Raw genomic sequence first — 23,948 nt, 5'->3', positions numbered from 1 at the left:
CCGTAAGTACGGCGCCAAAAAGTAAAAGAAAGGCGTACTGTAGATCGCGCTAGTATGCTTGATGGCATGCTAGAAATTTGTTTTTAGGGTTAAACACCGCTTTAAGTATGGCCGTCGTTCCCGCGTCAAAATAAAAAAAAATTTTTTTGGCGTAAGTCGTCCGTGAATAGGGATGGACGTAACTTACGTCCAACTTCAATAAATGACGTTGTTGCGACGTCATTTCGCGCAAAGCACGGCGGGAAATTTCGAAACGGAGCATGCGCAGTTCAATCGGCGCGGGGACGCGCTTCATTTAAATGAACCACGCCCCCTAATCGCCGATTTAAATTCCGCCGCCAGAAATACACTACGCCGCCGTAACTTACGGCGCAAAATCTTCCTGGATTCGACTTAAAGCCAGGTAAGATACGGCGGCGTAGCGTATCTCTGATACGCTGCGCCTATCCAATTCTATGTGGATCTGGCCAACAAAGTTTACCGAATGCTCCGAATAAACTAAACTAAATTCATCCAAATTTCCGAAATCCAAATCAAATTTTAATTCGAATTTGAATATTTCTGAAATCAAAGACCGCGTGCGTTATTAGAGAACCATTTGCAAATAATGCTGCTTTTGTGAAGCCAAAGGTGATGTAACCGCTTAAGGGCAAGCCGCTGTCACTATACTGCTGCAGATTGTCTCTCCTGCGTTAATCGCCGTAGATTAAGCATGCGCCGTTTTAAGAGTGACAGACGGCGCGCGCATGCGTGCTCCCGCGCTGCGATGCTGGAGCTGGTGCACGTGGCCCAGCAGCCACGATGTCCGCCGGCCACCGGCGATCGCTTCACAGAGAGCCAGAATTGAGATCTATCAATGTAAACAGACAGATCCCTGTTGTGACAGGGGAGGAGAGAGAGATCTGCTGTTCCTAGTCCTTAGGAACAGCGATCTGGCTCCTCCTACAGTCAGTCCCCTCCCCTCACAGTTAGGAACACCTCCCAGGGAACGCATTTTACCCCTTGATCGCCCCCTAGCTGTTAACCCCGTTCCCTGCCAGTGACATTTACACAGTAATCAATGAATTTTTATAGCACTGATCGCTGTATAAATGTCTATGGTCCCAAAAATGTGTCAAAAGTGTCCGATGTGTCCACCGCAATGTCACAGTCCCGCTAAAAATCGCAGATAACCGCCATTACTAGTAAAAAAAGAATGCCATAAAACTCCTATTTTGTAGACAATATAACGTTTGCACAAACCAATCAATAAACGCTTATTGCGATTTTTTGTTTACCAAAAATATGTAGAAGAATACGTATCGTACACAACTGAGGAAGATTTTTTTTTTACATTTTTTTGGGGATATTTATTGTAGCAAAAAGTATAGTTTTTATTTCAAAATTGTCGCGCTGTTTCTGTTTATAGCGCAAAAAATAAAAACTTCAGGAGGTGATCAAATACCACCAAAAGAAAGCTCTATTTGTGGGGAAAAAAGGACGTCAATTTTGTTTGGGAGCCACGTCGCACGACCGCGCAGTTGTCAGTTAAAGCGACGCAGTGCCGAATCGCAAAAAAATGGCCAGGTCATGAATAGGGCGAATCCTTCCGGTCCTTAGGTGGTTAACTGCTTAAGACTCGGACCATTATGCAGGTAAAGGACCTTGCCCCTTTTTGCGATTCGGCACTGCGTCGCTTTAACTGACAATTGCGCGGTCGTGCGACGTGGCTCCCAAACAAAATTGGCGTCCTTTTTCCCCCACAAATGGAGCTTTCTTTTGGTGGTATTTGATCACCTCTGCGGTTTTTATTTTTTGCGCTATAAACAAAAATAGAGCGACAATTTGGAAAAAAAAACAATATTTTTTACTTTTTCCTATAATAAATATCCCCCAAAAATATATAAAAAAACATTTTTTCCCTCAGTTTAGGCCGATACGTATTCTTCTACCTATTTTTGGTAAAAAAAAAAAAATCGCAATAAGCGTTTATCGATTGGTTTGTGCAAAATTTATAGCGTTTACAAAATAGGGGATAGTTTTATTAATATTTTTTTTTACTACTAATGGCGGTGATCGGAGATTTTTTCCATGACTGCGACATTATGGCGGAAACTTCGGACAATTTTGACACATTTTTGGGACAGTTGTCATTTTCACAGCAAAAAGTGCTATAAAAATGCACTGATTACTGTGAAAATGACAATTGCAGTTTGGGAGTTAACCACTACTGGGCGCTGAAGGGGTTAAGTGTGACCTCATATGTGTTTCTAACTGTAGGGGGGCGGGGCTGGACGTGTGATGTCATTGATCGTCTTTCCCTATATCAGGGAACAGACAATCACTGACGCTGCCACAATGAAGAACGGGGAAGGTGTGTTTACACTCACCTCTCCCAGTTCTTCAGTTCCTGTGACCCGATCGCGGGACACTGGCGGCGATCGGGTCTGCGGGTCCCGCGGGCGCGGTCACGGAGCTTCGGACCAGGTCACGAGCGCGCCGCCGGAGGCGTGCTCGCGACCCCACGGCTGGGCTTAAAGAGACACGTACAGGTATGTGATTGTGCCCAGCCGTGTCATTCTGCCGACGTATATCGGCATGAAGGGGTCCTTAAGTGGTTAAAGAGTCACTGGCCTGGATTCAAGAAGCAATTGCGCCTGTGTAACCATAGGTTACACAACGCAATTGCTTACTTGCCCCGGTGTAACGAATGCTCCTGATTCAGGAACCTCGTTACGCCGACTGCAGCCTAAGATCTGCGCGGCATAAGGCTCTTATGCCCGCATATCTTAGGCTGCATTCTTGCGATGGCCGCTAGGGGGCGTTCCCGTTGTGCTCAGCATACTATACGTATGCAAATTGCATACTAACGCCGATTCACAACGTTACGCGAGCCCTGCGTATGCAATTTACGTTGTTTCCGTACGGCGGTTTTTCCGTAAGGCTGCCCCTGCTATTAGCAGGGGCAGCCAATGTTACGTATACCCGTCGTTCCCGCGTCGCGAAATTTGAAATTTACGTAGTTTGCGTAAGTGAATCGTGAATGGCGCTGGACGCCATTCACGTTCACTTTGAAGCAAATGACGTCCTTGCGACGTCATTTCTTGCCGCAATGCACGTCAGGAAAGTTTCCCGACGGAGCATGCGCTCTACGCTCGGCGCGGGAACGCGCCTAATTTAAATGATTCCCGCCCCCTACGGGATCATTTAAATTGCGCGCGCTTACGCCGGGCATTTTGCCGGCGCGCCCGCGCAATTTACGGAGCTTCTGCTCCGTGAATCGAGGGCAACGCAAAAAAAAATTGCGGGGGCGCAGGGCAAAAACGTTGCCCTGCGCCTCCGTAAAAAAAGCGCAATTGTTACTGAATCCGGGCCATTGTTATTATTTGGTGAAGATTTTTCTTTTGTTTGTTCACTTTGCCGCATTTAAAAAAAAAAATCGATTCAACCGATTTGAAATTTATTGATTCGAACGTTTTGAATCGTGAAAAAAAATCAATAAGTTCAAAGGAAATTTGAAAAATACATAAAACGAATTCGGAATACGAATTGAACGAATCGACCCAAATTAACCAAATTAAATAACGAGATTAACTAATCGAAACATTACATGCACATGTCTATAAATGTCTATAAATGAATGCTCAGTGCTTGACATGTATCAGAATATCTCACCTGACTATCAATGTATCTCTTTTCCCCCACTTGTGTATACAAAATATATTCCAAACATGAAAACAATGATATAAAATGTATCTAAATAAGCAAAATGATTCGACGTGTAAAATAATAAAAACTGACCGTTAAATAAATTTGCCACCAATTGGGAATCGGCGCGTTCTATCTATTATTAAATGAATGCCGAGGGGTTGGAATGTGAAAAAAACAACAACATGCTGTAACTATCAATGTATTGATCTCTATTTGTCTGTACAAAATGTATTCCAAACATGAAAACGAAAAAATAAATTCATATAAACAAAACAAATCCGACATGTAGAAGAATAAAAACCGATCATTAAATAATCGTCCCACCAAGTGGGTGACAGCATCTTCTATCAGGTCTAAAATAAATACCCAGCACTGTAAATGTATCATTCTACATAACTATGATTGTATCCGATCCCCACATGTGTGCGCAATGCATTCCAAACATGAAAATAATAAAATGTATTCATGTACACAAAACAACAAAACAATACAACATGTATAAGAATAAAAAGTGACCCAATAACTGGGCGCAGCATGTTCTATAAATACTAAAAATAAATACCCAGCACTATAAATGTATCATTCTACATAACTATGATTGTATCCGATCCCCACATGTGTGCGCAATGCATTCCAAACATGAAAATAATAAAACTCATGTACACAAAACAACAAAACAATACACCATTAGCTAGATTCAGCAAGAGCGCCGCATCTTTAAGGCGGCGTAGCGTATCGTATTTACGCTACGCCGCCTTAAGTCAGAGAGGCAAGTACTGTATTCTCAAAGTACTTGCCTCCTAACTTACGGCGGCATAGCGTAAATGCGGCGGGCGCAAGCGCACCTAATTCAAAATAGGCTGAGGGGGCGTGTTTTATGTTAATTTTCTTTGACCCGACGTGATTGACGTTTTTTTGGAACGGCGCATGCGCCGTCCGCCTACATTTCCCAGTGTGCATTGCGGCAACGTACGCCGCACGGGCCTATTGGTTTCGACGTGGACGTAAATTACGTAAATCCCTATTCACGGATGACTTACGCAAACAACGTAAAATTTTCGAATTTCGAAGCGGGAACGGCGGCCATACTTTAACATTACTATTCCAACTATTTGATGGAATATCTTTAGGCCTGATAATGCGTTACGTAAACGGCGTATCTGTACTGCGTCGGCCGGGCGTACGTTCGTGAATAGGCGTATCTAGTGATTTACATATTCTACGCCGACCGCAATGGAAGCGCCACCTAGCGGCCAGCCTAAATATTGCACCCTTAGATAGGACGCCGGAAGCCATCGTATCTTAGATAGGTTTAAGCGTATCTCTGTTTGAGAATACACTTAAACTTAGGTCGGCGCAGATTCTGAGTTAGGTCGGCGTATCTACTGATACTCTACCTGAATCTAGCTATATGTATAGGAATAAAAAGTGACCCGATAACTGGGTGCAGCATGTTCTATAAATACTGAAATAAATACCCAGCACTGTAAATGTATCATTCTACAAAACTATGATTGTATCCGATCCCCACATGTGTGCACTATGTATTCCAAACATGAAAATTACAAATCTTATCTGCTGCATATAAAATGTATCGATATACACAACTCAATCTGCCGTATACTGTATACTATTAAAACCAACTATTAAATAGATAAACAGTCCTGCAATACTTTCTTCTTTATTATAAATTATTATTATTATTATATAGGATATATAGAACACCAATAGTCTTCTGAAAAAGGGGGGGGGGGGGTGTACAGCTACAAAATAATTCAATAACAGGGGGTTAGGAGGACCCTGCTCCTGAGCACTTACAATCTAATAATAAGTAATAACGAACAGGAGAAGGAGAAAAAAGAAGAAGGAGAAGAAGGAGAAAGAAGAAGAGGAAGGAGGAGAAAAAAGAAGAATAAGAGGAAGGAGGAGGAGAAAGAAGAAGGAGGAAAAGAGAGAAGAGGAAGGAGGAGGAGGAGAGAAAAAATTGAGGGAGGGGGAGGGGGAGGATAAAGAAGAAGAAGAGGAAGGAGGAGGAGAAAGAAGAAGGAGAAGGAGGAAAAGAGAGAAGAGGAAGGAGGAGGAGAGAAAAACATTGAGGGAGGGGGAGGAGAAAGAAGAAGAATAAGAAGAGGAAGGAGGAGGAGAAAGAAGAAGGAGTAGGAGGAAAAGAGAGAAGAGGAAGGAGGAGGAGAGAAAAACATTGAGGGAGGGGGAGGGGGAGGAGAAAAAAGAAGAAGGAGTAGAAAGAAGAAGGAGGAGGAGAAAGAATAAGAGGAAGGATGAGGGAGGAGGAAGAAGAAGAAGAAGGAGGAGGAGGGGAAAGAAGAAGAGGAAGGAGGGGGAGAAAGAAGAGGAAGGAGGAGGAGAAAAAAAATTGGAGGAAGACGGAGAAGGAGTAGAAAGAAGAAGGAGGAAGAGAAAGAAGAAGGAGGAAGAGAAAGAAGAAGGAGGAGGAGGAGAAAGAAGAAGAGGAAGGATGAGGGAGGAGGAAGAAGAAGGAGGAGGGGAAAGAAGAAGAGGAAGGAGGAAAAGAGAGAAGAGGAAGGAGGAGGAGAAAAAAAATTGGAGGAAGGAGGAGGAGGAGTAGAAAGAAGAAGGAGAAAGAAGAAGGAGGAGGAGGAGAAAGTAGTAGAGCAAGGGTGCCCAACCTTTTAAAGAGCGAGGGCCACTTAAGCAACTTAGTAACCAGTCGTGGGCCACAATAAGCGGAGTGGGTGGATGACAAGTCACGGCTACTCTATAGGCCCTCCGATCCGCCCAAATGGAAGGGGACGAATTCCCTTCTGTTTTTTTCTTTAGTGGATCGGATTGGAGGTAGGCGGACATAAACGGACAAAAGCCTGTTTACATCTGTCGCTCTGTAAAGGTGAATTGAGGGTTCCGTTTGGTCAGGCTGATTGTGTGAAAAGGGCCTAAGACTGCTTTCACACTGATGTGCTGAGTTTTACCATAGGTATTGCACCTATGTCTATCCCGCGGGTTAGCTGAACTTTGCCATACATTCCGCCTGTGGCAAAAGCCGGCCCTGTAGAGGAAGCGTCGGCTTATGGGGCTCTGCTCCGCAGCCGGTTTCTTCCTCTACCACTAGCTTCATTCACAACACTGATGATGTGGTATGGCGGGTCAGCAACCTGCGATCTGGGCTTGCCAACCCACCATTCCAGAGCAGGAGGTCGCGGGCCACATCAGAGGGCTCCGTGGGCCACTGGTTGGCCACCCCTGAAGTGGAGGAAGGATGAGGGAGGAGGAAGAAGAAGAAGAAAGAGGAGGGGAAAGAAGAAGAGGAAGGTGGGGGAGAAAGAAGAAAAGAAATGAGGAGGAGAACGAAGAAGAGGAAGGAGGAGGTGAAAGAAGAAGAAGGAGGAGGGCAAAGAAGAAGACGAAGGAGGAGGAGAAAAAAGAAGAGGAAGGAGGAAAAGAGAGAAGATGAAGGAGGAGAAGGAGAAAGAAGAAGAGGAAGGAGGAGAAAGAAGAAGAAGAAGAGGAAGGAGGAGGAGAAAGAAGAAGGAGAAGGAGGAAAAGAGAGAAGAGGAAGGAGGAGGAGAGAAAAACATTGAGGGAGGGGGAGGGGGAGGAGAAAGAAGAAGAAGGAGTAGAAAGAAGAAGGAGGAAGAGAAAGAAGAAGGAGAAGGAGTAGAAAGAAGAAGAAGGAGGAGGAGAAAGAAGAAGAGGAAGGATGAGGGAGGAGGAAGAAGAAGGAGGAGGGGAAAGAAGAAGAGGAAGGAGGGGGAGAAAGAAGAGGAAGGAGGAGGAGAAAAACATTGAGGGAGGGGGAGGGGGAGGAGAAAGAAGAAGAAGGAGTAGAAAGAAGAAGGAGGACGAGAAAGAAGAAGAAGGAGGAGGAGGAGGAGGAGAAAGAAGAAGAGGAAGGATGAGGGAGGAGGAAGAAGAAGGAGGAGGGGAAAGAAGAAGAGGAAGGAGGGGGAGAAAGAAGAGGAAGGAGGAGGAGAAAAACATTGAGGGAGGGGGAGGAGGAGGAGAAAGAAGAAGAAGGAGTAGAAAGAAGAAGGAGGAAGAGAAAGAAGAAGGAGAAGGAGTAGAAAGAAGAAGAAGGAGGAGGAGAAAGAAGAAGAGGAAGGATGAGGGAGGAGGAGGAAGAAGGAGAAGGAGTAGAAAGAAGAAGGAGGAGGAGAAAGAAGAAGAGGAAGGATGAGGGAGGAGGAAGAAGAAGAAGGAGGAGGGGAAAGAAGAAGAGGAAGGAGGAAAAGAGAGAAGAGGAAGGAGGAGGAGAAAAAAATTGGAGGAAGGAGGAGGAGGAGGAGTAGAAAGAAGAAGGAGAAAGAGAAAGAAGAAGGAGGAGAAGGAGAAAGAAGAAGGAGGAGGAGAAAAAAAGGAGGAGGAGACAGAAGAAGAAGAGGAAGGATGAGGGAGGAGGAAGAAGGAGGAGGAGAAAGAAGAAGAGGAAGGAGGAAAAGATAGAAGAAGAGGAAGGAAGAAAAGAGGGAAGAAGAGGAAGGGGGAGGAAAAAAAGAAGGGGAAGGAGGAGGAGAAAGAATAAGGAAGAGGAGGAGAAAGAAGGAGGAGAAGAGGACAAGAAAAAAGAAGAGGAAGGAGGAAGAGAAAGAAGAAGAGGAAGGTTAGAGGAGAAAGAATAAGAAGAACAAGGAGAAGGAGGAAAAAGAAGAAGAGGAAGGATGAGGGAGGAGGAAGAAGGAGGAGGGAAAAGACAAAGAGGAAGTAGGAGGAGAAAGAAGAAGAGGAAGTAGGAGGAGAAAGAAGGAGAGGAAGGAGGAGAAATAAGAAGAGGAAAGAGGAGGAGAAAATAGAAGAGAAAGAAGGAGGCAGAAGAAGAAGAAGGAGCAGAAAGAAGAAGATGGAGAAGGAGGAGAAAGAAGAAGAGGGAGAAGGAGGAGAAAGAAAAAAAAGGAAGGAGGGGGAGGAGGTGAAAGAGGGGAGGAAGGAGGAGGGGAAAAAAGAGGAGGAAAGTGGAGGATAAAGGAAGAAGGAGGAGAAGGAGAAGAAGGAAGGATGAGGAGAAGGAGAAGAAGGAAGGATGAGGATGAGAAAGGAGGAGGAGAAGAAGGAAGGATGAGGATGAGAAAGGAGGAGAAGAAGGAAGGATGAGGATGAGAAAGGAGGAGGAGAAGAAGGAAGGATGAGGATGAGAAAGGAGGAGGAGAAGAAGGAAGGATGAGGATGAGAAAGGAGGAGGAGAAGAAGGAAGGATGAGGATGAGAAAGGAGGAGGAGAAGAAGGAAGGATGAGGATGAGAAAGGAGGAGGAGAAGAAGATATTATTATTATTTAATATAATAAATAAATTGATAATAATAGGTTGAGCAATTCACTCCTCTGTGTTAGGCTGGGTTCACACTACGGTTTTCCCGTCCGTCAGCCGCATACGATTTATATGGAAAACCGTATGCGGCTGAAACGGACGGGAACGTATGGAACCGCACATATGTGCGTTTTCCATTGACATTAATGTTAAAGGAAAACGTATGCGGTTGCCATACTGTTTTAAAAACGACCGCAAAACCGTGGTTGAACACGGTTTTGCGTACGTTTAAAAAATGTTTTGCCAGCAAATCGTACGCACCCGGATGCATCTGAGTGCATACGATTTGCAATGCATTGTCTATCTATACGTTTTCCCGTCCGTGCCCGTACGTTTTCAATACTGAAATCGTATGCGGCTGACAGACGGGAAAACCGTAGTGTGAACCCAGCCTAATACTGCAACGTGACTTTTTCATCTGAAAAGGTGAAAATGCTTTTTTTATTACAATGTAACAACTGTTAGGAAGAAATAGTTCCCATTCTTCCTCTTAGTAACGTCTCTCCTAACACCGGCATACAATAGAGAGAAGGATCTCCACGACTGTCATATCGGGTGAGCCAGCCGGGTGAGGGCACATAGACGGGAGTGAGGGCACATAAACGGGGGTGAGGGCACATAAACGGGGGTGAGGGCACATAGACGGGGGTGAGGGCACATAGACGGGGGTGAGGGCACATAGACAGTGGTGAGGGCACATAGACAGTGGTGAGGGCACATAGACGGGGGTGAGGGCACATAGACGGGGGTGACGGTACATAGACGTGGGTGACGGTACATAGACGGGGGTGAGGGCACATAGACAAGGGTGACGGCACATAGACGGGGGTGACGGTACATAGATGGGGGTGACGGTACATAGACGGGGGTGAGGGTACATAGACGGGGGTGAGGGCACATAGACGGGGGTGAGGGCACATAGACGGGGGTGAGGGCACATAGACGGGGGTGAGGGCACAGATGGGGGTGAGGCCACAGACGGGGGTGAGGGCACATAGACGGGGGTGAGGGCACATAGACGGGGGTGAGGGTACATAGACGGGGGTGAGGGCACATAGACGGGGGTGAGGGCACATAGACGGGGGTGAGGGCACAGACGGGGGTGAGGGCACATAGACGGGGGTGAGGGCACATAGACGGGGGTGAGGGCACATAGACAGTGGTGAGGGCACACAGACAGGGGTGAGGGCACACAGACGGGGGTGAAGGCACATAGACGGGGGTGAGGGCACATAGACGGGGGTGAGGGCACATAGACGGGGGTGAGGGTACATAGACGGGGGTGAGGGCACATAGACGGGGGTGAGGGCACATAGACGGGGGTGAGGGCACATAGACGGGGGTGAGGGAACATAGACGGGGGTGAGGGCACATAGACGGGGGTGAGGACACAGACGGGGGTGAGGGCACATAGACGGGGGTGAGGGCACATAGACGGGGGTGAGGGTACATAGACGGGGGTGAGGGCACATAGACGGGGGTGAGGGCACATAGACGGGGGTGAGGGTACATAGACGGGGGTGAGGGCACATAGACGGGGGTGAGGGTACATAGACGGGGGTGAGGGCACATAGACGGGGGTGAGGGTACATAGACGGGGGTGAGGGCACATAGACGGGGGTGAGGGCACATAGACGGGGGTGAGGGCACATAGACAGGGGTGAGGGCACATAGACGGGTAATAGTTGGAGCACAAGGTGTTTTTTTATTTTATTAGACTAAAAATAAGGAAAAAATTGACTGCATCAAAAACGCACCAAAAACGTGTCAAAAAGGCGCATGCAGGGCAGCACCTGGAAGGAACCCGGACTGCGCTTCGATGGCGTGAACTGCCCTCAGACTATTTTGGGATGTTGGCATTCAATGGGGGGGGGGTAAAGATACTTGGTGGTTATATTCCTCTTTCTATTGATACATAATTATACATTTATATTCTTGTTTTCATGTTCGGAGTATTGGGGGGGGGGGGTAATGTCACCCCGGGGCGGTTTCTCCGGCACAACTGCCGCTCCGCATCGGAGAAACGTGACAAACATATAAGAAACATAAAAACGATAAAACATCCCCCACATTCCACTTCTTTACCATTAATAGTCATTGCGGGAAAATGTAAAATTGTATTTATTACGGGAATGGCGGCGGCCTGACTCCACCCCCAAACCTCATCACCATTCTTTGGCGTTACATATCCTTCCATTCTATTGTTAGAAGCGATTAACTGAACCTTTTCTCAGTGTCCCGGAAGTGGCGTCTGGCGGGGGGCGTCGCTCTGCCGGGCCGGGGCCTGTATGGACAGCGAGGTGCTGATTGCTTTACCTGGACATACGGCGGAATTGTTGCATTGCTTGTGTTCTTTCAGAGGTCCGCTGCAATGGGTGCTGTACGAGGACGAGACGCAGAACCGCGTCCGGGATTTCAGACCTTCCCCGCAGGTGGTGGAGCAAACGCTCCAGGGAGACCACTCCTCCGCCGCCGGGTCTCCTGTACAAGACAAAAAAACATTTCTGTATTCAGAATTGATATGAACATTTCATTCTTCCTAATCGTCCAATCAGAAAATGGAATGAAAACGAAGCAAACAGAAATAGTAGAATTTCGTTAAATATACCCGCTGTGCCCATTATGAGGGGTTCCCACCATCCCTGTGCTGAGTTCCCGGGTCTGTACACCCGCTGTGCCCATTATGAGGGGTTCCCACCATCCCTGTGCTGAGTTCCCGGGTCTGTTCACCCGCTGTGCCCCATTATGAGGGGTTCCCACCATCCCTGTGCTGAGTTCCCGGATCTGTACACCCGCTGTGCCCATTATGAGGGGTTCCCACCATCCCTGTGCTGAGTTCCCGGGTCTGTACACCCGCTGTGCCCATTATGAGGGGTTCCCACCATCCCTGTGCTGAGTTCCCGGGTCTGTACACCCGCTGTGCCCATTATGAGGGGTTCCCACCATCCCTGTGCTGAGTTCCCGGGGCTGTTCACCCGCTGTGCCCCATTATGAGGGGTTCCCACCATCCCTGTGCTGAGTTCCCGGATCTGTACACCCGCTGTGCCCATTATGAGGGGTTCCCACCATCCCTGTGCTGAGTTCCCGGGTCTGTACACCCGCTGTGCCCATTATGAGGGGTTCCCACCATCCCTGTGCTGAGTTCCCGGGTCTGTACACCCGCTGTGCCCATTATGAGGGGTTCCCACCATCCCTGTGCTGAGTTCCCGGGTCTGTACCCCCCGCTGTGCCCATTATGAGGGGTTCCCACCATCCCTGTGCTGAGTTCCCGGGTCTGTACACCCGCTGTGCCCATTATGAGGGGTTCCCACCATCCCTGTGCTGAGTTCCCGGGTCTGTTCCCCCGCTGTGCCCCATTATGAGGGGTTCCCACCATCCCTGTGCTGAGTTCCCGGATCTGTACACCCGCTGTGCCCATTATGAGGGGTTCCCACCATCCCTGTGCTGAGTTCCCGGGTCTGTACACCCGCTGTGCCCATTATGAGGGGTTCCCACCATCCCTGTGCTGAGTTCCCGGGTCTGTACCCCCCGCTGTGCCCATTATGAGGGGTTCCCACCATCCCTGTGCTGAGTTCCCGGGTCTGTACACCCGCTGTGCCCATTATGAGGGGTTCCCACCATCCCTGTGCTGAGTTCCCGGGTCTGTACACCCGCTGTGCCCATTATGAGGGGTTCCCACCATCCCTGTGCTGAGTTCCCGGGTCTGTACCCCCCGCTGTGCCCATTATGAGGGGTTCCCACCATCCCTGTGCTGAGTTCCCGGGTCTGTACACCCGCTGTGCCCATTATGAGGGGTTCCCACCATCCCTGTGCTGAGTTCCCGGGTCTGTTCACCCGCTGTGCCCCATTATGAGGGGTTCCCACCATCCCTGTGCTGAGTTCCCGGATCTGTACACCCGCTGTGCCCATTATGAGGGGTTCCCACCATCCCTGTGCTGAGTTCCCGGGTCTGTACACCCGCTGTGCCCATTATGAGGGGTTCCCACCATCCCTGTGCTGAGTTCCCGGGTCTGTACCCCCCGCTGTGCCCATTATGAGGGGTTCCCACCATCCCTGTGCTGAGTTCCCGGGTCTGTACACCCGCTGTGCCCATTATGAGGGGTTCCCACCATCCCTGTGCTGAGTTCCCGGGTCTGTTCACCCGCTGTGCCCCATTATGAGGGGTTCCCACCATCCCTGTGCTGAGTTCCCGGATCTGTACACCCGCTGTGCCCATTATGAGGGGTTCCCACCATCCCTGTGCTGAGTTCCCGGGTCTGTACACCCGCTGTGCCCATTATGAGGGGTTCCCACCATCCCTGTGCTGAGTTCCCGGGTCTGTACACCCGCTGTGCCCATTATGAGGGGTTCCCACCATCCCTGTGCTGAGTTCCCGGGTCTGTACCCCCCGCTGTGCCCATTATGAGGGGTTCCCACCATCCCTGTGCTGAGTTCCCGGGTCTGTACACCCGCTGTGCCCATTATGAGGGGTTCCCACCATCCCTGTGCTGAGTTCCCGGGTCTGTACACCCGCTGTGCCCATTATGAGGGGTTCCCACCATCCCTGTGCTGAGTTCCCGGGTCTGTACCCCCCGCTGTGCCCATTATGAGGGGTTCCCACCATCCCTGTGCTGAGTTCCCGGGTCTGTACACCCGCTGTGCCCATTATGAGGGGTTCCCACCATCCCTGTGCTGAGTTCCCGGGTCTGTTCACCCGCTGTGCCCCATTATGAGGGGTTCCCACCATCCCTGTGCTGAGTTCCCGGATCTGTACACCCGCTGTGCCCATTATGAGGGGTTCCCACCATCCCTGTGCTGAGTTCCCGGGTCTGTACACCCGCTGTGCCCATTATGAGGGGTTCCCACCATCCCTGTGCTGAGTTCCCGGGTCTGTACCCCCCGCTGTGCCCATTATGAGGGGTTCCCACCATCCCTGTGCTGAGTTCCCGGGTCTGTACACCCGCTGTGCCCATTATGAGGGGTTCCCACCATCCCTGTGCTGAGTTCCCGGGTCTGTTCACCCGCTGTGCCCCATTATGAGGGGTTCCCACCATCCCTGTGCTGAGTTCCCGGATCTGTACACCCGCTGTGCCCATTATGAGGGGTTCCCACCATCCCTGTGCTGAGTTCCCGGGTCTGTACACCCGCTGTGCCCATTATGAGGGGTTCCCACCATCCCTGTGCTGAGTTCCCGGGTCTGTACACCCGCTGTGCCCATTATGAGGGGTTCCCACCATCCCTGTGCTGAGTTATATGTATATCTGTGTGTCCCAAGCGTGTTGAGATCCTACAGGGTAAAATGACCGCACCAGCCAAGCAGACACTGGCTGGAAAAAGCGCCCAGAGGCGATTCAGTTCGCATGTGTAGCGCTATACAAGTCATTCATTCATGTCTGCAGTCTCTGACCGTCTCCTGTATTATTCAGGAAAAAAATTAAGACTCTTTTCTGAAGCTTGGTTGGACGATCATATTGGCTACAGCGCCTTGAGGTGATTTAGTTTGCATTTGTAGCGCTATATAGGTTTCTCACTCACTCTATGTCTGACGTCTCTGATCATCTCCTGTACTATGTCTGCAGTCTCTGACCATCTACTGTACTATGTCTGCAGTCTCTGATCATCTCCTGTACTAAGTCTGCAGTCTCTGACCATCTCCTGTACTATGTCTGCAGTCTCTGACAATCTTCTGTAGTATGTCTGCAGTCTCTGATCATCTCCTGTACCATGTCTGCAGTCTCTGACCATCTCCTGTATTATGTCTGTAGTCTCTGATCATCTCCTGTACTATGTCTGCAGTCTCTGACCATCTCCTGTACTATGTCTGCAGTCTCTGATCATCTCATGTACCATGTCTGCAGTCTCTGACCATCTCCTGTACTATGTCTGCAGTCTCTGACCATCTCCTCTACTATGTCTGCAGTCTCTGATCATCTCCTGTACTATGTCTGCAGTCTCTGACCATCTACTGTACTATGTCTGCAGTCTCTGATCATCTCCTGTACTAAGTCTGCAGTCTCTGGCCATCTCCTGTACTATGTCTGCAGTCTCTGATCATCTCCTGTACTAAGTCTGCAGTCTCTGACCATCTCCTGTACTATGTCTGCAGTCTCTGACAATCTTCTGTAGTATGTCTGCAGTCTCTGATCATCTCCTGTACCATGTCTGCAGTCTCTGACCATCTCCTGTATTATGTCTGTAGTCTCTGATCATCTCCTGTACTATGTCTGCAGTCTCTGATCATCTCCTGTATTATGTCTGCAGTCTCTGACCATCTCCTGTATTATGTCTGCAGTCTCTGACCATCTCCTGTATCATGTCTGCAGTCTCTGATCATCTCCTGTATTATGTCTGCAGTCTCTGATCATCTCCTGTACTATGTCTGCAGTCTCTGATCATCTCCTGTACTATGTCTGCAGTCCCTGATCATCTCTTGTACTATGTCTGCAGTCTCTGACCATCTCCTGTATTATGTCTGCAGTCTCTGATCATCTCCTGTACTATGTCTGCAGTCTCTGACCATCTCCTGTACTATGTCTGCAGTCTCTGACCGTCTCCTGTACTATGTCTGCAGTCTCTGACCATCTCCTGTACTATGTCTGCAGTCTCTGATCATCTCCTGTATTATGTCTGCAGTCTCTGATCATCTCCTGTACTATGTCTGCAGTCTCTGATCATCTCCTGTATTATGTCTGCAGTCTCTGATCATCTCCTGTACTATGTCTGCAGTCTCTGACCATCTCCTGTACTATGTCTGCAGTTTCTGATCATCTTCTGTACTATGTCTGCAGTCCCTGATCATCTCTTGTACTATGTCTGCAGTCTCTGATCATCTCCTGTATTATGTCTGCAGTCTCTGATCATCTCCTGTACTATGTCTGCAGTCTCTGACCGTCTCTTGTTGCATGTTGTCAATCTCTGACAGGTTTCTGTATCATTACCTTTACTGAATATTATTTATGGCCCTTTTGTTGATTTCAGGGGCCACAGTTAGAGCCACCAGATGGAGTACGTTGGCCATCGCTGCCTTAGACAGTGGCCACCAAATCCGGTGTCCACAGACGGCACCAAACACCTGACAGAGGTTCAAACCGTTTATTACTAAAAACCAAAGTGAGGAATGTAAGCCAGACTTTAATCATAATGTATGGCGTTGGCTGGTAATGAGGTTCTGGTTAATGTCGATCCCTCTGAAGATGCAGCGATCCCTCTGAAGATGCAGAGATCCCTCTGAAGATGCAGCGATCCCTCTGAAGATGCAGCGATCCCTTTGAAGATGCAGCGATCTCTCTCAAGATGTCACCATCCCTCTGAAGATGCTGCCATCCCTCTGAAGATGCAGCCATCCCTCTGAAGATGCAGCCATCCCTCTGAAGATGCAGCGATCCCTCTGAAGATGCAGAGATCCCTCTGAAGATGCAGCGATCCCTCTGAAGATGCAGCGATCCCTTTGAAGATGCAGCGATCTCTCTCAAGATGTCACCATCCCTCTGAAGATGCTGCCATCCCTCTGAAGATGCAGCCATCCCTCTGAAGATGCAGCCATCCCTCTGAAGATGCTGCGATCTCTCTGAAGATGCTGCGATCTCTCTCAAGATGCCACCATCCCTCTGAAGATGCAGCGATCCCTCTGAAGATGCTGCGATCTCTCTCAAGATGCCACCATCCCTCTGAAGATGCCGCCATCCCTCTGAAGATGCAGCCATCCCTCTGAAGATGCAGCGATCCCTCTGAAGATGCAGCAATCCCCCTGAAGATGCAGCGATGCCTCTGAAGATGCAGCGATCCCTCTGAAGATGCAGTGATCCCTCTAAAGATCCCGCGATCCCTCTGAAGATGCCGCGATCCCTCTGAAGATGCCGCGATCCCTCTGAAGATGCCGCCATCCCTTTGAAGATGCAGCGATCCCTCTGAAGATGCAGCGATCCCTCTAAAGATCCCGCGATCCCTCTGAAGATGCCGCGATCCCTCTGAAGATGCCGCCATCCCTCTGAAGATGCAGCGATCCCTCTGAAGATGCCACCATCCCTCTGAAGATGCAGCGATCCCTCTGAAGATGCCACCATCCCTCTGAAGATGCAGCGATCCCTCTGAAGATGCCACCATCCCTCTGAAGATGCAGCGATCCCTCTGAAGATGCCGCAATCCCTCTGAAGATGCAGAAATCCCTTTGAAGATGCAGCGATCCCTCTGAAGATGCCGCCATCCCTCTGAAAATGCAGGGATCCCTCTCAAGGTGCTGCGAACCCTCTGAAGATGCAGCCATCCCTCTGAAGATGCCGCGATCCCTCTGAAGATGCAGCCATCCCTCTGAAAATGCATTGATCCCTCTGAAGATACCGCGATCCCTCTGAAGATGCAGCGATCCCACTGAAGATGCCGCCATCCCTCTGAAGATGCAGCGATCCCACTGAAGATGCAGCGATCCCTCTGAAGATGCAGCGATCCCTCTGAAGATGTTGCCATCCCTCTGAAGATGCCGCGATCCCTCTGAAGATGCCGCCATCCCTCTGAAGATGCAGCGATCCCACTGAAGATGCAGCGATCCCTCTGAAGATGCAGCGATCCCTCTGAAGATGCCGCCATCCCTCTGAAGATGCAGCGATCCCTCTGAAGATGCAGCGATCCCACTGAAGATGCCGCCATCCCTCTGAAGATGCAGCGATCCCACTGAAGATGCAGCGATCCCTCTGAAGATGCAGCGATCCCTCTGAAGATGTTGCCATCCCTCTGAAGATGCCCCGATCCCTCTGAAGATGTTGCCATCCCTCTGAAGATGCTGCCATCCCTCTGAAGATGCCGCCATCCCTCTGAAGATGCAGTGATCCCTCTGAAGATGTCGCCATCCCTCTGAAGATTGCGCAATCCCTCTGAAGATGCAGCGATCCCTCGGAAGATGCAGCGATCCCTCGTAAGATGCAGCGATCCCCCTGAAGATGCAGCGATCCCTCTGAAGATGCCGCGATCCCTCTGAAGATGCCGTGGCCTTTTTCGAATCTCCGCGTTCTTCGGCTCCCGGTGCATCGGCTCTCCTCCCAGTAACTCATCCTGAGTGCGGAGACGTCGTGCCGCCGGTCACCAAACTGCTAACGCAGCTGTTTTCAGAAGTAATTTTCTCGGCGCTCTTCTCTTCGCAGCTGGGAGCTTGTCGGTGAAATATGGGACGTGGTTAGGTTCCCACTGGGAAGACGGAGAGGAATTTTCTGCAAAAAGGCCGGCAGCAGGTGGCAGCTCGGAAAATATAGAAAAATAAACAGGAAAAGGGGGGGAGGGGGGAATGTTCGGCTGCCGGAAGGTTCTTTGTCATGTTATTCCTCGGATACCATGCCGGTCTTCTCCCACCGGTGACTGTAGGGCCACGCGTTTCGCTCAGATATCGTAATTCTACATTTAACTTTACAGATTGAGAGAAATTATTTATTGGTGAGAAAATCTCAATGTATCATAAATGGCGGAACCCAGAGAGCCGAACCGCCATGGAAAACCCAACCGAATCCATAAACCTTCCCAGGTGAATCTCCGACCAGGAGAGAAAGAGAGCCGAGCCTATTGGGTATGAAGGCCACTCTCCGCCTCTAGGACCTCCTTCCTCAACCACGATTGGCAAGGAATTGCTGATCGGAGAAGATGAAGGGCCGGAGTCCAGCCGTCGTATCTATGCGCCTGATAAATATCCCTAAGATCCGACAGGTGTAAGTGACTTACACCGTCAGATCTTAGGCTGCAAATCCAGGCCGGCCGCTAGGTGGCGCTTCCATATCTTTTACGCGCCAGATATGCAAATGAGAATTTACGCCGATTCAGAAACGAACGACCGCCCGGCGCTTTTTTTTTTACGTCGTTTGCGTTCGGATTTTTCCGGCGGAAAGTTACCCCTGCTATAGCAGGAGTAAGTGCGGCGTATTCAATGTTAAGTATGGCCGTCGTTCCCGCGCCGAGTTTTTAATTTTTTACGTCGTTTGCGTAAGTCGTTCGCGAATACGGCCGGACGTAATTTACGTTAACGTCGAAACCAATGACGTCCTTGCGACGTCATTGGGAGAAATGCACGCTGGGTAAATTTGCGGACGGCGCATGCGCTGTTCGATCGGTGCGGGGGTGCGCCGGATTTAAATAGTACACGCCCCCCAGCCGCGGAATTTGAATTCCGCAGGGGGATTTACGATACGCCGCCGCAACTTTAGAGGCAAGTGCTTTCTGAATAAAGCACTTGCTTCAAAAAATTGCGTAAAGTAACGTAAATCAGATAGGTTACGCGGATCTAAAGATCCCCTAACCTATCTGAATCTAGCCCGAAGTCTTCGTCGCTCGGGTTGTGGGACTTCTCTGCGCCCGGCCTGATCTCACCCTGAACTATTCCGGGACGTCGGATTCCTGAATTATTGAGTTTGTACTTTTCTCGGCGTTGTAGATTATCGGCGCCTTCCTGAAATAGCAGAGCTCCGGCTATAAGACGGGACGGCGCTATTAATACTGCATGACACCCCATATTACAGATGGATGGAGAGAGGGGGAGGGGCGGCCGGCGAGGCTCTAAATGAGAAACCGAAATTAAAGGGGGGCTCCGGACGTGACATGAAAACCTCTCTACAGCTTTCCATGTCCTGATACGGCTCATTAATTCTCGGGCAGCGCGGTCGCTCCCGGTGATAACACAAAGGGGGGGGGGTTGCCCTGGGGACCTCTGGGCCCCTTACAAAAAAAAATTAAAAAAAATTATAAATAAAAAATAAAAAAGGGGGGGTTGCCCTGGGGACCTCTGGGCCTTTTAATAAAAAGAAAAAAAGAAATAAAAAATATATAAAAAAAAAGTTAAATATTTTTTTATAAAAAAAAAAAAAAAAAGGGGGTTGCCATCCGGGCCCCTGGGGACCTCCGGGCCCATTACAGGTGTACTGCCTGTACCCCCCTGCTGGCGGCCCTGGGCATGGAGGTGTACATGAAATCATCCCAGCCCCCCGGCCTCAGTACTCCTGTCAAGAGCCCTCAGTCCTAATGCAAGCACAGTGGGAGGAGTTATGCAAATTTTAAACTGCCTTGATGGGCGGGTGTCAGTCTGGAGGAGTGGGCGTTCCTGGGCAGGCTGTATTTGCATGATAAAGTCCACATGTGATGCTGATCCCCCATGACTGGAAGAACTGAGATCTAATGAATTCAAGGGGTGGGGAACAGCCAGGCTGGCAAGGAAATGGGTGGGGCCAGGGACAGCCAGGCTAGGAAGGAAAGGGGTGGGGCCTGGAACAGTTAAGCTGAGGAGGAAATGGGTGGGGCCAGCAACAGTCAGGTATGGGAGGAAATGGGTGGGGCCAGGGACAGTTAAGCTGGGGAGGAAATGGGTGGGGCCAGTGACAGTCAGGTTTGGGAGGAAATTGGTGGGGCCAGGGACAGTGAGGCTTGGGAGGGAAGGGTGGGGCCTGGAAAAGCGAGGATGGGAAGGAAAGGGGCGAGGCCTGGGACATCCAGGCTGGGGAGGAAAGGGATGGGGCCAGGGACAGCCGGGCTAGGAAAGAATTAGGTTGTGCTAGGAACAGTCAGGCTAAAGAGGGAAGGGGTGGGGCCTGGAACAGCCAGGCTGGGAAGGAAAGGGGTGGAGCCAGGGACAGTCAGGTTAGGAAGGAAAGGGGTGGGGCCAGGGACAGTCAGGCTTGGGAGGAAAGGGTGGGTCAGGGACAGTGAGCTAGAAATGAAAGGGATGGGGTTAGTGACAGTCAGGCTGGGGAGGAAATGGGTGGGGCCAGGGAAAGTCAGGCTAGGAAGGAAAGGGGTGGGGTCGGGGACAGTCAGGCTGGGAAGGAAAGAGTTAGATGATGCTGGATGTCCTCCAGCCAGGAAATGGGGCAGGTCTCTATCTGACTTGCTGCAGCTTCTAATGCACATGGTAAGAATCTCACAGTGTGCAGTGACATCAGAGGAAGCCGTTTCAATCCAGGGGGAGGAGCCGGTACACCTGTGTGAGACTGAAGGGGAGGAGCCGGTATACCTGTGTGAGACTGAAGGGGAGGAGCCGGTATACCTGTGTGAGACTGAAGGGGAGGAGCCGGTATACCTGTGTGAGACTGAAAGGGAGGAGCCGGTATACCTGTGTGAGACTGAAGGGGAGGAGCCGGTATACCTGTGTGAGACTGAAGGGGAGGAGGTGGTATACCTGTGTGAGACTGAAGGGGAGGAGCCGGTATACCTGTGTGAGACTGAAGGGGAGGAGCCGGTACACCTGTGTGAGACTGAAGGGGAGGAGCCGGTATACCTGTATGAGACTGAAGGGGAGGAGCCGGTACACCTGTGTGAGACTGAAGGGGAGGAGCCGGTACACCTGTGTGAGACTGAAGGGGAGGAGCCGGTACACCTGTGTGAGACTGAAGGGGAGGAGCCGATATACCTGTGTGAGACTGAAGGGGAGGAGCCGGTATACCTGTGTGAGACTGAAGGGGTGGAGCCAGGGACAGTCAGGTTAGGAAGGAAAGGGGTGGGGCCAGGGACAGTCAGGCTTGGGAGGAAAGGGGTGGGGCCAGGGACAGTCAGGCTTGGGAGGAAAGGGTGGGGTCAGGGACAGTAAGCTAGAAATGAAAGGGATGGGGTTAGTGACAGTCAGGCTGGGGAGGAAATGGGTGGGGCCAGGGAAAGTCAGGCTAGGAAGGAAAGGGGTGGGGTCGGGGACAGTCAGGCTGGGAAGGAAAGAGTTAGATGATGCTGGATGTCCTCCAGCCAGGAAATGGGGCAGGTCTCTATCTGACTGGCTGCAGCTTCTAATGCACATGGTAAGAAGCTCACAGTGTGCAGTGACATCAGAGGGAGCCGTTTCAGTCCAGGGGGAGGAGCTGGTACACCTGTGTGAGACTGAAGGGGAGAAGCCGGTATACCTGTGTGAGACTGAAGGTGAGGAGCCGGTATACCTGTGTGAGACTGAAGGGGAGGAGCCGGTATACCTGCCTGTGTGAGACTGAAGGGGAGGAGCCAGTATACCTGTGTGAGACTGAAGGGGAGGAGCCGGTATACCTGCCTGTGTGAGACTGAAGGGGAGGAGCCGGTATACCTGTGTGAGACTGATGGGGAGGAGCCGGTATACCTGTGTGAGACTGAAGGGGAGGAGCCGGTATACCTGTGTGAGACTTATGGGGAGGAGCCGGTATACCTGTGTGAGACTGAAGGGGAGGAGCCGGTATACCTGTGTGAGACTGAAGGGGAGGAGCCAGTATACCTGTGTGAGACTGAAGGGGAGGAGCCGGTACTCCTGTGTGAGACTGAAGAGGAGGAGCCGGTATACCTGTGTGAGACTGAAGGGGAGGAGCCGGTATACCTGTGTGAGACTGAAGGGGAGGAGCCGGTACACCTGTGTGAGACTGAAGGGGAGGAGCCGGTATACCTGTGTGAGACTGAAGGGGAGGAGCCGGTATACCTGTGTGAGACTGAAGGGGAGGAGCCGGTATACCTGTGTGAGACTGAAGGGGAGGAGCCGGTACACCTGTGTGAGACTGAAGGGGAGGAGCCGGTACACCTGTGTGAGACTGAAGGGGAGGAGCCGGTACTCCTGTGTGAGACTGAAGGGGAGGAGCCGGTATACCTGTGTGAGACTGAGGGGGAGGAGCCGGTACTCCTGTGTGAGACTGAAGGGGAGGAGCCGGTACGCCTCTGTATATTATGAAGTTTATGGTGATCTCACCTATTTGGGGTGCCGGATATCCGAACTGATATTCATCCCCGTCGTCCTTCTTCTTGTTGTCGATGGACCTGAGAGACTGACTGCGGGAGTCGTACCTTCCATTGGCTGCAAGAAAAGAAGAAAGAAAAAAGGATCATTGTAACAACGTTACGGACGCATTTTAGATAAAAGACAATAAAAAGATACAATTTTACTCTCTTGCAGTAAGAAATTTACATTTGGACTCCAATTGCAGGAAATAATCACCAGCCTGACCACTTTTAAAGCGGTTGTATACCCGCATTTTTTTTTTTTTACACCTGTAAGGCAAAAGCCATAATGAGCTAGTAAAGGGGGGTTGCCATCTGGGGCCCTGGGGACCTCTGGGCCCTTTAATAATATATATATATAAAAATAAAATACATAAAAAAATATATAAAAAAAAGAAAAAAAATGGCCCTTTAATAAAAAATAAAATAAAAAAATATTAAAAAAATATATTTTTTTTTATAAAAAATAAATAAAAACAAGGGGGTTGCCATCCGGGCCCCTGGGGACCTCCGGGCCCCTTACAGGTGTACTGCCTGTACCACCCTGATGGCGGCCCTGTGCATAAATGCAAACGTTCGCCGGAGTCACAGGGAGTGTGGGGGGGGGGGGGAGCTGAACTGGTTAAAACACATGTTTTATTATCATTATTATTTTTTTTTTACAGTAATGCTGCAAACGAATCAATTATAAAGAGACAAAAGAAAACACTAAAGGAGTTCATAACAAAGAGAGGAAAATTCTCTACATTTATCTCCCAGCAATTTATTTTCTTTCTTTTGCACAATCTTTATTTGATAATCAAAGAATGCAAATCAGTGTGAGGAGGAATATTCCAAGTTAATACATAAAAAAAATAAAACAATAAAAGCAATTTTTCTGTAACAAAGTGAGAATTGTTTGCTGTTCATCACTTCGGGAAAATAAAAATCTTGTACAAAGGAGGTACAATTACATCAATTGGTTTTTCATGTTTTGTTTTTCTTTGATTATTCGAGTTGTAGAAGGAAAAAGGAGATCCGAGGACCTTTCTAGACAAATAAAAAGGGGGGTTTATTTAACCCTTTCGTGGCCAGCGACCATTGATGCTTAGATGACCAGGTCAGAGCCAGCATGTGTTCATTTACATCAAATAAAAAAATAAAAAAACAAAAATGTTCATAACTAAAGAGATAAACATGCTGCAGAGCAATGTAGTGCAGACGGGGGCAGTGCACATGTTTGCATTCGCATGTATGCATGGGCAATGGGATTCTTTTAAGGGTATTTATTTTTTCAATCACTTTTTTTATTTAACATTATTGCCATCACAATGGGGCTA

The 23,948-nt window shown here is 49.6% G+C and overlaps 1 protein-coding gene across 2 annotated transcripts in view; it reads right to left on the bottom strand.

The window, feature by feature from the left end:
- The window catches only part of ADGRB1 (adhesion G protein-coupled receptor B1), a 735,432-nt gene that overhangs the window by 347,350 nt on the left and 364,134 nt on the right, over nucleotides 1-23,948 (bottom strand). For both annotated transcript variants that reach the window (XM_040352071.1, XM_040352072.1), the window contains exons 4-5: nucleotides 22,601-22,705; nucleotides 11,284-11,448 (exon numbers count right to left, since the gene is read on the bottom strand). In XM_040352071.1, the coding sequence (XP_040208005.1) occupies nucleotides 11,284-11,448; nucleotides 22,601-22,705 (270 nt within the window). The remainder of the gene's footprint in view (nucleotides 1-11,283; nucleotides 11,449-22,600; nucleotides 22,706-23,948) is intronic.

The sequence above is a fragment of the Rana temporaria genome, chromosome 5, assembly GCF_905171775.1.
Source record: "Rana temporaria chromosome 5, aRanTem1.1, whole genome shotgun sequence".
Classification (NCBI taxonomy): Eukaryota; Metazoa; Chordata; class Amphibia; order Anura; family Ranidae; genus Rana; species Rana temporaria.
The sequence above is the reverse complement of the archived record's forward strand: the minus strand, read 5'-3'. Positions and strand labels throughout refer to the sequence as shown.